This window comes from Petaurus breviceps, unplaced genomic scaffold (assembly GCF_028583685.1).
Source record: "Petaurus breviceps papuanus isolate PSGF00001 unplaced genomic scaffold, PetGlider_PUasm1.0 688, whole genome shotgun sequence".
Classification (NCBI taxonomy): Eukaryota; Metazoa; Chordata; class Mammalia; order Diprotodontia; family Petauridae; genus Petaurus; species Petaurus breviceps.
In genome coordinates, this window is record NW_027186457.1 from 9,561,918 (window position 1) to 9,574,103 (window position 12,186).

General features: G+C 43.4%; 1 protein-coding gene across 9 annotated transcripts in view; it reads left to right on the plus strand.

Annotated features, from left to right (window-relative positions):
• The first annotated feature begins 1,910 nt into the window (after positions 1-1,910).
• AGFG1 (ArfGAP with FG repeats 1) overlaps positions 1,911-12,186 on the plus strand; it is a 111,955-nt gene continuing 101,679 nt past the window's right edge. For 2 of the 9 annotated variants that reach the window (XM_069104591.1, XM_069104588.1), the window contains exon 1: positions 2,172-2,407. In XM_069104591.1, the coding sequence (XP_068960692.1) occupies positions 2,241-2,407 (167 nt within the window). In that variant the 5' untranslated portion in view covers positions 2,172-2,240. Of the gene's footprint in view, positions 1,958-2,171; positions 2,408-12,186 lie in introns of those variants that run through there. The other 7 variants (XM_069104585.1, XM_069104589.1, XM_069104586.1 and 4 more) reach the window with 5 other exon arrangements.

Here is a 12,186-nt window from a genome sequence, read left to right on the forward strand (position 1 = left end):
TCCACTAGGATTAAGTAAGGCCCAGCCCCAAAGTGAAGCCCCCACAACTGGAGTGCAAGATGAGAGCTAGCTTTTAGTATCTGGAGGGCTTTCTTGGGAAAGAAATATTGCATTTGCTTTGGCTGGCCCCAGGGGATAGAGATTGGAGCAATGCAGGGAAACTGCAGAAAGGCCAACATTATTTTAATAAAAGAAGCAACTTCCTAACATTTACAGTTGCAGAAAAATGTAATAGGCTGCTTTGGGAGGTAATGAGTTTCTGATCCTGGGATGGATTGAAGCAAAGGCTGGATATGCACTTGCTAATTTGTTAAGTAAGTTGTAGAGAGGTTTTCTATTCAGAAATTCCTCTCCCTTATTCAGGTTGGATGAGACAGCTGACCTCAGGTTCCTTGGAAATCTGAAATGCAAGTGCTTAAGAGAAGGGCAAATCGGATGCTCTGTGAGGTCTATCTGATTGATGGAGGACCAAGAAAGGCTTCCAGGAAGATAGTGCATTTGAGCCTGGCCTTAAAGGACCTGTAGGCCTCCAACAGGTGGAGAATGTGGCAAGGGAGGCACTCTAGTCATAGGGAACAGCATTAGAAAAGGCATGAAAGAAGGGAATCATAAGGTAAGGTAAAGCTGAAAAGATAAGGAGGTTCCAATTTGTCAGGGGCCTGGAACGCCAGGCTGAGTTTAAACCATATCCAGGATTCAATAGGAGACCAATGAGATGTCAGATCTATGTAGTAAAAAGGAGATTAATTTGGCAGTAATTAAAAGACAGAGGAAGGAGTGAAGGGGGGGGGGGGAGAGAATCAGCATTTAAATCACTTGCCAGGCACTGTGCTAAGAGCTTAGAAGATCAGGCAAGAGGCTGCTGCAGCGGTGGTGCTAAGGAGGTGCGGTGGGAATAAATTGGAGGGGACAAATGGGAGAGAGGTTTCAGAGGTAAAAAACATAGAACTGCTCCTTGGTTAGGGCTGAGGGTGTGGAAATTAAAGGTAACATAGGTGACTGGTATATGGTGCCATGTCCATAGATTTTGAACAGGAAGAAAGGAAGGGAGGAAGGGAAGAAGGAAGGAGAAAAGAAGGAAAGAGGGAAAGAAGGAAGAAAGGAAGGAAGAAAAGAAGGAAGGGAGGGAGGAAAGAAAAAAGAAGGAAGTAAAAGCAGAAGGAAAGAAGGGAGTGAGGGAAGAAGGAAGGAGGAAAGAGGGGAGGAAGGAAAGAAGGAAGCAAGGAAGGAAAGAAAGGAGGGAGGGGAGGAAGGAAGGAAGGAAGGAAGGAAGGAAGGAAGGAAAGAAGGAAAGAAGGAAAGAGGGAAGGGTGGAAGGAAGGGAGTGAGGAAGGGAAGAAAAAGGTAAGGAAGGTAGGGAGGGTTAAGAAGGAAGCATTAATTGAGCCATTTATTAAGACCCTACTATGGGCCAGGGGCAGCTAGGTGGTTCAGTGCATAAAGCACCAGTCTGGAGTCAGGAAGACCTGAGTTCAAATGGGACCTCAGAGATTTACTAGCTGTGTGACCCTGGGCAAGTCACTTGACCCTGTCTGCCTCAGTTTCTTCATCTGTCAAATGAGCTGGAGAAGGAAATGCAAACCGTTCCAGTGTCTCCGCTCAGAAAACCCTAGAGGGGTCCTGGGGAGTCGGCCACGACTGGACCACCACAAGCTAAGTTCTGGGTGCGCAGAGAAGGGCTTTAGCTGCAGCCCCAGCCGCTGCCCCCCGGAAGCTCCCCTCTCCCCCGCGCGGCCAGCACGCACCCAGCCTGGACGTTCTGGAGGGCCTTCGCAGAGGGAGGGCGCCAACCCTGGGCACGCCCCCTCCTCGGAGCGCGCACGCTGCCTGCAGTGACTCCTCCCGGCCAGGAGAGGGCGCAGGCGGACACTTGGCCTGCGGCCGCCCCGGGGCGGGCCTCCTCTTGGCCGTTCCCCTTCCTTGTCTTTTCCCCTCAGGAGAAGTCGGGAAGGTGGTGGCGGCGGTTGTGGCAGCGGCGGCGGAGGCAGGGGCGGCAGCGGGGGTCGGCGCTCGTTGCGGGCCGCCTCGTCGGGATCGCCCAGCGAGGCCGCGCGCGGAGGCTGCGGCGGGGCGGCCCTAGGGCCGGGGCCGGGGCCGCGCCGGGCCGAGCCGAGCCGAGCTAAGCGGGGTTGCCTGAGCGCGGCGGCTGACGGGCGGGCGGTGCGCGGTGCGGGGTCCGGGCGCAGCGCCGCCCGGCTCCCTCCTCTCCCTTCCCCTCCCCTCCCCTCCCCGCCGCGGCCATGGCGGCCAGCGCGAAGCGGAAGCAGGAGGAGAAGCACCTGAAGATGCTGCGGGACATGACCGGCCTCCCGCACAACCGCAAGTGCTTCGACTGCGACCAGCGCGGCCCCACCTACGTGAACATGACCGTGGGCTCCTTCGTGTGCACCTCCTGCTCGGGCAGCCTGTGAGTGCGGGCGGGGGGAGCCGGGGCGGGGGGGGTGTCCTTTGTGTGCCCCGCCTATCCGGATCCTGCGCCCCCTCCCCCCGGGAGGCACCTGCCGGGCCGCGGGGTCCCCCGGCTGGGGCGGGAATCCCCGCGGGGCGCCCCGACGAGGGGGAGGCGGGGAAGCCCCCGCGCTCCGGGGGCCGGGCCGGGAGGGGAAGGTGTGCGCTTGACCCCGATCCCCCGTCTCCGCGGACACACCGCGCCGAGCCGCGCGTCACGGGCACCCCGAAATGAAAGTTTCCTCACCCCGGCCCGCGGGCTTCGGGAGGCTCTCGGTGGGCGTTCAGTTTTCGTGATTGCATTTTGCTCGGGAAGAGCACCTGGCCGGTCCTGCCGCGCTCGCTTGTCCCGTCTGCGCTTGGGAAACTGGCCGGCTATACTCGGTAGCCGGAGCTGTGGTTCTGGAGCGCCCTTAAAAGCCCAGATCGTAAGATAAACATGGAGGCAAAGTGTGCGATTCACGCCCCAGGCGCTCCTCGAGGGAGGGGAGGCTCGGTTAGACACGCAGGACCCCCTCGGTCTCTAATCACCCCGACCCTCCGGCGGAAGAGCCCGGAGGTTACCTTCTTAAACTTGAGCAGAATCGGGCTGGTTTCATGACAGTGCTGGGCGCATGTTACGGAATTAAAGCAGAAGCAGAGATTCATGGACTTGGCAGAGATGGAGGGATCGTAGAGCTGAAATGGACCTCCGATGATCTGCTCTTTCCTCATTTTTGACAGATCAACTGAAACCCAGAGAGAACTTTTGACTTGCCCAGGGGATACACAGCATTAAAATTAAAGTCATGGGATCACGACTTTTAAATTGATCCTTAAATCTATTTGGCTGCATATTTTGTTTTCGAATTAAATTATAAACTACTGGGGTATTTAAAATGATCGGATCTGCATATTTATTTACGTATAAGCCTTTAAAAGATCTTTTGTTTGAAATATAAAATAATAGAAATCTTAAATATTTTCAGACTTCTTCCCAGATTCCAGTTATTTCAAGAAAACATTCAAATAAGGAGATTTCAGTACTCTCATAAGGAGAGAATTTCATTACTTCCTGGTCTTGTAACAGGATTTAACTTTTAATGGACTTGAGACTTCTATTTAAGGTTGTCATTCTTAGGTACCTGTATGAAATATCACAAAACGGCAGCCCTTGAGGATAGTTTTGTTATTGAAAAGAAAGTGGAAATTCAGTAGAATTTAAAATATTTAGTATAGTTTTATTGAATGCAGTAACAAATCAATTGAGAATAATGGCTTTCTGGGTTTAACCATAAATAATTCTTGCAGAATTGAAGAAAAGGATTTTTTTTTTTGTAGTATATAACGCTAACCTTTTAAGTAAACTGAGCAAATTAGTTCAATATTGACTATTCTTAGAACAAGCTGCGTTTTTTTCCAATCACCAGACTTAAGATTAATTTTTGCCTTTCCTGTTCAAACTTGTTTTTTTGCAAAGATGTCCTTTTTGTGTATTCTTGTATGTAGAAAACAGAGTTCTTAGGGGATATAGATTTTGAGCTGGAAGGAACTTTAGAATCTGTCTTTGAAGTCCAGCCTTTCCTTAGTTTACTGATGAAGAAACTGAGGCTAAGAACTGTTAAGAGACTTGCCTGGGGTAACACATCTAATAAGTGTCTCAGGGAGTAATTAAACACAGATCTTGATTCCAAGTCCATCTTTCTCTTAGCCCCTAAGCTGTGTGACCCTTGACAAATGATTTACCTCTGCTTGCCCCAGTTTCTTCATCTGTAAAATGAAGATAATAATAGCATCCATCTCCTAGGCTGTTGTGAGGATAAAATGAGATAATATGTATAAAGCACTTTGCAAACCTTAAGTCATTATATAAGTGCTTATTATTATTAGACTCCTAAAATAGATTTAAGGAATGCCCCAGCCACCAGAGAGGGAGGTCTATGTTTAGATACGTCTTTTTGCCTCAAGCTCAGATAGAGCTAGTACTGTTTGTTGAATAAATGTATGAATTTTATGTATCTAGTTTTTATGTTTATTTCACCATGTTTATAAAAACTTGAAATATGCAGTAGAAATTACTTTTTGTACTTAGAGATAGGTGCTGCAAACTATAGTTTAAAATTTTTAACTTTAATATCTCTTCTAATTTTTTTTTCCTCAGAAGTATGGCACAATTTCTGCTAATGTAAGAGCACATGAACTAGTATGGACTAGGAACTTCCAGGGGAAATAAGCCTAATGTAACTTTTCAAACATAGTTTCTTTTGCCTGTAGTGAACTTCTATAACCTATTATTTAATCTGCAGCTTTAAAATATAGTAGTGTTTGGTGTGGGAATTTCCAGTTGAAACTGTTTTAAAGACTGTGTATTACTCCTGCCTTCCTCCTTTCTGCCTACTCATTTTCTAGTGAGTAGAGGTAGAGAAAGTCATGAAACTGCTGGCTGGGTCCATTACAAATTTTTATTATCTAAGCTCCACTGGGTTCTCACTGATGGAAGGCAGTCTTTTATTCTTAGATCAGTGCTGTATCCCATTTGCTAAGGTGACTGTTCTAAAACTTCTCTTTTCAAGGCTCCTATATTACCTCCTACACCCACTCTTCTGTTTGAAGACAGCCTTATACCGTACTTTACACATACAAAAATAAAAGGTCCATTCTCAGTGAGCAAACCCTTCTCCTCGCTAAGGCCAATCTCTCAACACGTACAGCTTCCATCTTCTCTAAAAGTCTGCCTTTACTATCCTTTCCAATCTCTGTGTTTATAGATTAATAATCTTGAATAATTTTGAATTTCTGTTTTGCTGGTTTCTTTTCAGTTGCCTATGAACATGCCGGTGCTCCCTCCATTTTTAAAAAACTCACTAGATCCTCTCATCCCTTCTAGTTATTGTTATATGTCTCTTCCTCAGCTAAATTCCTTGACAAAGTTATGTATGCTGAATGCCTCCCTTTCCTCTCTTCTTGTTCTCTTCTAAGCCCTCTTCGATCTGGCTTCAGAGCTCATCATTTTTCTGAAGCTACTTTTTCCAAAGTTATTGGTGATCTGTTAATCGCCAAATCTAATGGTCTTTTCACAGTCCCAATTCTTCTTGACTTCTCTGCAGCATTTGGCACTCTTAATCACCTCCTCCTGCATACTTTCTGCATTTTCATGACATAGTTCTGTCCTCATTGTCCTACTACATTGTGGACTGCTCCTTTTGAGCCTCCTGGTTGTATTTGACATGTACCCCCAGCATCTCTCCTAAGTCCTCTTCTCATTTCCCATGACACTGTCATACCTGGTTAGCTAATCAACCCATTTATAATAATTCCTAGATGTATATATTTCGTTCTAGTCTCTCCTAACCTTCAATCCTGCATTACCAACCAAGTGTATGTTTTAAACTGGATGTCCCATATGTATCCCAATCTCAACCTGTCAAAAACCAGGATTCTTTTGTCATGATTATCAAGGATACCACCATCCATCCTTCTTGTCATCCAGGTTCACAACCTTTGCTTTAACTCTTATTCCTCACTCCATCTCACAGTTATGAAAGCTTGTCATTTCTGTCTTTACATCTCCCACATCTTTCCTCTCTTCTCTCTCTATTCATACACCTACCACATAAGTGCAGTCCCTCATCACCTCTTTCCTGTAATAGCCTTCTGATTGGTTTTCCAGTTTCAGTCCTCTTTCCACTCAGTCTATCTTCCACAGGTACCAAAGTGGTTTTCTTAAATGACCAATGTCACCCCCTTACTCAATAAACTCTAGTGACGCTCCCTAGGATTAAATAGCATCCTTTGTTTGTCCTATAAAGCTTTTTATAACCTAACCCCTTCCTACCTTTCCAGTTTTCCCACATCTTATTCTTCTCCACATTCATTACAGTCCAGCTGTACTGGCCTACTTCCTATACCTCACATGACACATCCTCTCCATTCTCCATATCTTTCGCTGAATGTCTCTTCCATGCTTGGAATGCACTGTCTTCTCATGTCTCCCTCTTAGAATCCCTGATTCTTTTCAAGATTCAGCTCATGCCACCTTATATAGGAAACTTTTCCTGGTTTCATTCCCCCTCCTCCCTCCTCCCCAGCTGTCATTGCTTTCTTCTTTAAGGTTCATTGCATCTACTCTGGATTTTGCAGGTATCCATTTAAATACATGTTGTTTCCTCATTAGAATGTAAGCTTCTTAGGGCAGAGACCATTGATTTTTCCTTTGTGTCCCCTGCATTTAACACAGTGTCTAGCATATGGTACTGTTTGATATATGCTTCTCTTCTAAAGAAGAATTTACTTTAGAGGAGCTAAACCATTTGGGGGACTCTTGGAAAAAAAATTTGGCAGGTAATAGAAAGGAAGGCATATTGATGATTGAAGTTTGTTTTAAGAGGGAGAGATTAAAATTTTATGTTTAGACATGAGTCACAGAGACAGTATGGTACAGTGGGTAGAGATCTGGTCTCAGAATACCTGGTTCAAGTCTCACTGATTTACAGTAACTGCATAACCTTGGGTAGCTCAGTCAACCTTAGGAGGGTAAAGCACTGGGCCTGGAAGCAGGAACTTGACTTCAAATCTGGCCTAAAACAATTACCAGCTGTGTAAACCTAGTCAAGTCACTTAATCTCTGCCTCAGTTTCCTCCTCTGTAAAATGGGGATAACAACAGCACCTACCTCTTAGGCCTATTATATTAATGTTTATTCCCTTCCCTTCTAGGTGTTCTAGGTAACCTCTGTAAGTTGCAGACAAGGTGCTGTGCCTGTATTGAAACAAGGTGTCAGTTTCTTCATACAATTGACTGAAGAATGGGGAGAATATAAACTCTCACTGGGTTTATTATTTGCATATTTGAAATAAAAAATCTGCTTTGATACAGCAAAATGTTACCCCAAAGCCCACTTTTTCCAGTATGCTGCCTTCCATGTATGCATTAATCTCATTCCAGATTCCTTGAAAGTTTTAACAGTAGAGATAACCTTGTTCTATAACCCTCTGATCATAAATTAAAGAGGAAACTGTTTGCCAAATTTGTTTTTGTGCTACAGAGATGGAGATTCAGTGCAGAGTCCAGGGTGAAGCAGGATTCCCTGTGGATAGTGAGGTCCTCCAGATGTTCTCTACACTGTTGAGGTTGTGCTGATTATATAAAGTAGATCCTCTTGGAAAAGATCTGTAACCACTCAAAAGTAAAACTAAGTGAATGAGAAATGTCTCTTGTTCAGATTTGAATGTCTAGATAGATGGATGCCCTATAGAGTTTCTTTCTCTCTCTTTCCCACTCTGCTTCTCTCCCTCTCCTTCCTCACCCATCTTCACCCACTGCTTCCCCCCCCCACCCTCCCCCCCATACACAATGTAGATGGATTACGAATTGGGCCCCAGAATTGAGTAGGAGAAATTGAATTGCTGGTGGGAAACTCCAGAGCTCTATAAATGACCCCACACTTCCCAGAAACAAAGACCCATCTTTAAAAACAATGCCTTTTGAAAACTAAATTTTCTTTAAAACAAAAGTCACCTGAATTTTCCATTGTAACTTAATTTCTCTTTTAGATACTATTCCTTGTAACAAAAGAATAAAAAAGAAGGAAAAAAAATTCTGCTAGAGTAACCATTTCAGAAGTTTCCTCTTTTGTTAAGTGTTTCTCTTCCACTGTTACCTATTTCTGAAAAGAAGGGGAGGAGGAAGTATCTTCTTTGGGCCTATCTTGGGCATTATAATTTTACAACAATCAGTTTTGATTGTTTTTCTGTTTTCTTCATTTTGTATTTTGTTTTCCTGGTTCTGCTTACTTTTATTTCGAACTCTCTTCCTATTCATATTCACAATTTCTTATAGACAGTGATGTTCCATTATGTTCTAGTTTACCCATCTTTTTCATGATAATATTCTACCAGTGATGCTGTATGGCTGTAAAGTCATAGAATTAAAAATACTTATCACATCAGAATTAATTAAAAATAAATATCACTTGGAAGGCAATGGAGGGGTAAGAACAGGTTACAATATATTTAACAAATAAAGAGCTTAAACATGAAAAAAAAGTAAAGGATGACTTCCAGGAGTAGTTGATGGAAAAAGATGCTCTGGTCGCTTGACCAGAGCCTAGGATAACTAGAAAGTGGAGAAAAGCCCCTTGCATACTGGTTGGACCCCATGGCACATTTTTGGGTGAACATGACTGAGAGTCCCAGAAAGTGGGAAAGTCTGGATGGATTATGATCATCATTGGAGGAAGCAGCCACATCATTATGATCAGAAACACATTTGAGTAGTATTTGAATAAGGGTATGTTGAGCTTGGCAGAAAGTTGGGATATTTTTTTTGCTTTTTTTTTTTTGGAGGGGGGAAGGTAGGTCAATTGGGGTTGAGTGACTTGCCCAAGGTCACACGGCTAGTTTTGTGTTAAGTGTCTGAGGCTGGATTTGAACTCAGGTCCTCCAGGGCTAGTACTCTATTCACTGTACCACCTAGCCTCCTCAAGAAAGTTGGGATATTAAAGTGGTGAGCAATTATAGCTAGAATTCACCAGCTCATAGATTTAGAGTTGGAAAGGACTTGGGAGGTCATCTAGTTTCTTCTCATTTTACAGATGAAGCAACACATAAGGCCCAGTTTGTTCAGTCTTTTCACTCCTGTCCAACTCTTTGAGACCCCATTTTGGAGTTTTCTTGGTAAAGGTACTGGAGTGGTTTGCCATTTCCTTCTCCCGCTCATTTTACATATGAGGAAACTGAGACAAATGGGTGAAGTGACTTGCCCAGGGTCACACAGCTGGGAAGTGTCTTAGACCAGATTTGAACTTGGGAAGATGAATCTTCAGGCCTGGGGCAGTATCCACTGCATGAAGATGGCAAAGATTTTGTCTTTGTACTCCAAATATTTTCAAAAGTCTGGTAAATTCCTGTTATATTTTAGCACTTTAATTAAAATATAAAGTGCTGAACTATTTATTCATTCTATTATAGATTATTGATTTTCTTCTCTTAATTACGGCCCAGTCAGATGGTAAACAGTAAGGCATGCTGGATTGGAAGATTTGGGGTTAGGGCTGGCAGGGATAGAGGTTGGGGAATTCTCTGTGTGACCTCATGGGCGATTCACTCGACCTCTTAATGCCCCAGTTAGATGAGATAAGAAGTAACATAATACATCCACTTATACCACATGTATATGGTTACAAATTGAGTGAAAATGAGTGAATCAGTCAACAAATATTTATTAATCATTTACTTTGTGTCAAGCACTAGGGATACAAATTGAGTAAAAATAAAATAATTCCTGTTCTCAAGGAGGCCAAGGTTGGGGAGACAACTTGAAAAAGGCTATCTACACGCAAAATATATATAGGTTATATAAAATGGAGATAATCAATGAAGGAAAGGCCTGGTCTTTAGGAGGAAGAGGAAAGGTTTCTTGTATAAGGTGGTATTTTAGTTGAGACTTGACACAAACTAGGAGATGGAGTTAAGGAGAAGAGAATTCCAGTCTTAGGAGACAGCCGGTGAAAATAACTGGAGTTGGAGTGTTGATCTAGAAACAGCAAAGCAGACAGTGTCACTGGATTACAGAGTGATGGTTTGTGTGTGGGAGGAGTAAAATAGGAAGGGTCTAGATTATGAAGGGCTTTTAAAGCCAAACAGAAGCTTTATATTTGATCCTGAAGGCTGCAGGGAGCCTCTGTAGGGAGTTTATTGAGTAGAAGGGTAACATGGTTGGACTTGCCCTGAGGAAGATCAGTTTGGCAGCTGAGTGGATTTTAGATTGGAGGGGGAGAACCTTGAAGCAGGCAGACCTATCACCAGGCTATTGTAATAACCCAGACATGATGTGATGAGGGCCTGTATTGGTGGAAGTGTCAGAGGAGAGAAGGAGGCATATTCAGGAGATATTAGGAAGGGAAACTGATAGAATTTGGCAGCAAGTCACCAGCTGGGAGATTGGTATTAGGGATACAAAGTCAGGCACTCCTTATCGTCAAGGAGCTTGTGTTATTGTGATCATGAATTGAAAGGCCTTATGATACAGGAAATAGAGATTCTAGGAGATAGAGGTGGGGTGGGAAGAATGGAAGATGGCCATATTACAAGGGTGTGGAGTTGTGTGTGAGGAACAGGAAGTAGACCAGTATGGCCAGATGTACCGAAAGACTAGAAAGGCAGGACAGGCTCACTTTGTGAAGAAATATAGCTACCAAACAGAAGAGCTTATGTTTATGTACTCCCGGAGGCAAGAGAAATCATCAGAATTTTTTGACCAGGGGGCTGTGATGGCTGTATGGAGTATTCATTGGAGGGGGGAAAGACTTGAAGCACCTAGACCAATTAAGATGACTATTCAGAAAAGATGGTGATTAGTGCCTGAGTTACAGTGGTGAATGGGAATCGAAAGGAGGGGACATATTCCAAGAGATAGAGGAAATAGAAGTTGAAATGAGTAAGACTGAAGAATTGAGGATCACACTGATATTACATGAGCCTGAGTGACTGGGAGGATAGCCCTGAGTAGTAATAAGGAAATTTGGAAGTGGATTTGGTTTCAGGGGAAAGAATTTGAAATGTCTTTGCAATGTCCAGTGTGAAATATCCAATAGGTATTTGGTGATGAGACTTCTAGTTAGGATAGACTAGGGCTGATATATAGATTTTGTAACCACTTACATAGAAATGGTAATTGAACTCATGGAGCTAATGAGGTTACCAAGGGATGGGTGTAGAAAGAGAAGAGAAGAAGGCCCTAGGATAGAGCTTCTTTTGCTTTTTTTTTTGGGGGGGGGGCAGTTGGAGTTAAGTGACTTGCCCAAGGTCACATGGGTAGTTAAGAGTTAAGTGTTAAGTGTATGGCTCAAACTTGAACTCAGGTCCTGCTGACTCCAGGGTCGGTGCTCTATTCACTGCGCCACCTAGCTGCCCCAAGTATAGATGATTAATCAGAAACTGATACTAAGGAGCAGTCAGGCATGTAGGAAGAGAACTAGGAGGGAGCAGTGTCAGGAAAACCCAGAGGAAGAGAGGGTGGTCGTCAATATCAGATACCAAGATTAAAAAGTATGAGGATGGAGAATTTTCTCTTAGATTTAAACAAATCTTTGGAGAGACCTTCTCGTGTTTCATACTGAAATATCATTTAACCATTAGTTGAACAAATTTTTAAATTATTTTTAGTTTTTAACAATTCACTTCCATAAGATTTTGAGTTGAACCAATATTTTTTAAATGTTATTTTCAGGTATTGAGCAGTTAATTTTTTTCTCCCTTTATCCTCCCCCAAAGAAAAACAAGTCTTTTAACAAACATGCATATTAACAGATAACTTTTGAAAAATTGCAAGTAAAGCAAAGTGTTAGGGGCTGTGGAGGATACAAAGGTAACTAAAAATATACTGAAATAGCAAAGAGCTTTCCTCACAATAAGTCTGTGAGGTCATTGGTATAGGGAGCATTATGCAGATTTCATAGATGTGGAAACCAAGTCTCAGAGAGGTGAAGAGATTCATCTATGGTCACAAAACTAGTAAGTATTAGAAGTAGGATTAAAACCCAGGTTACCTTATGGTTAGTGAACATCTAGATAAATAAGCAGTGATCAAAGAGCTAGTATATCTTCAAGAAGAGCCCAAACTAAAAGAACCTCATTTGAAAAAATAGGTTTACTTACGATATACTGAGAGACTGTTTTGCTGTGGTTAGAGGACCCAGTTACCTTGTAATCAGGAAGACCTTGGTTCATATCCTACCTGTGTTTTATACTGGTATAGTGA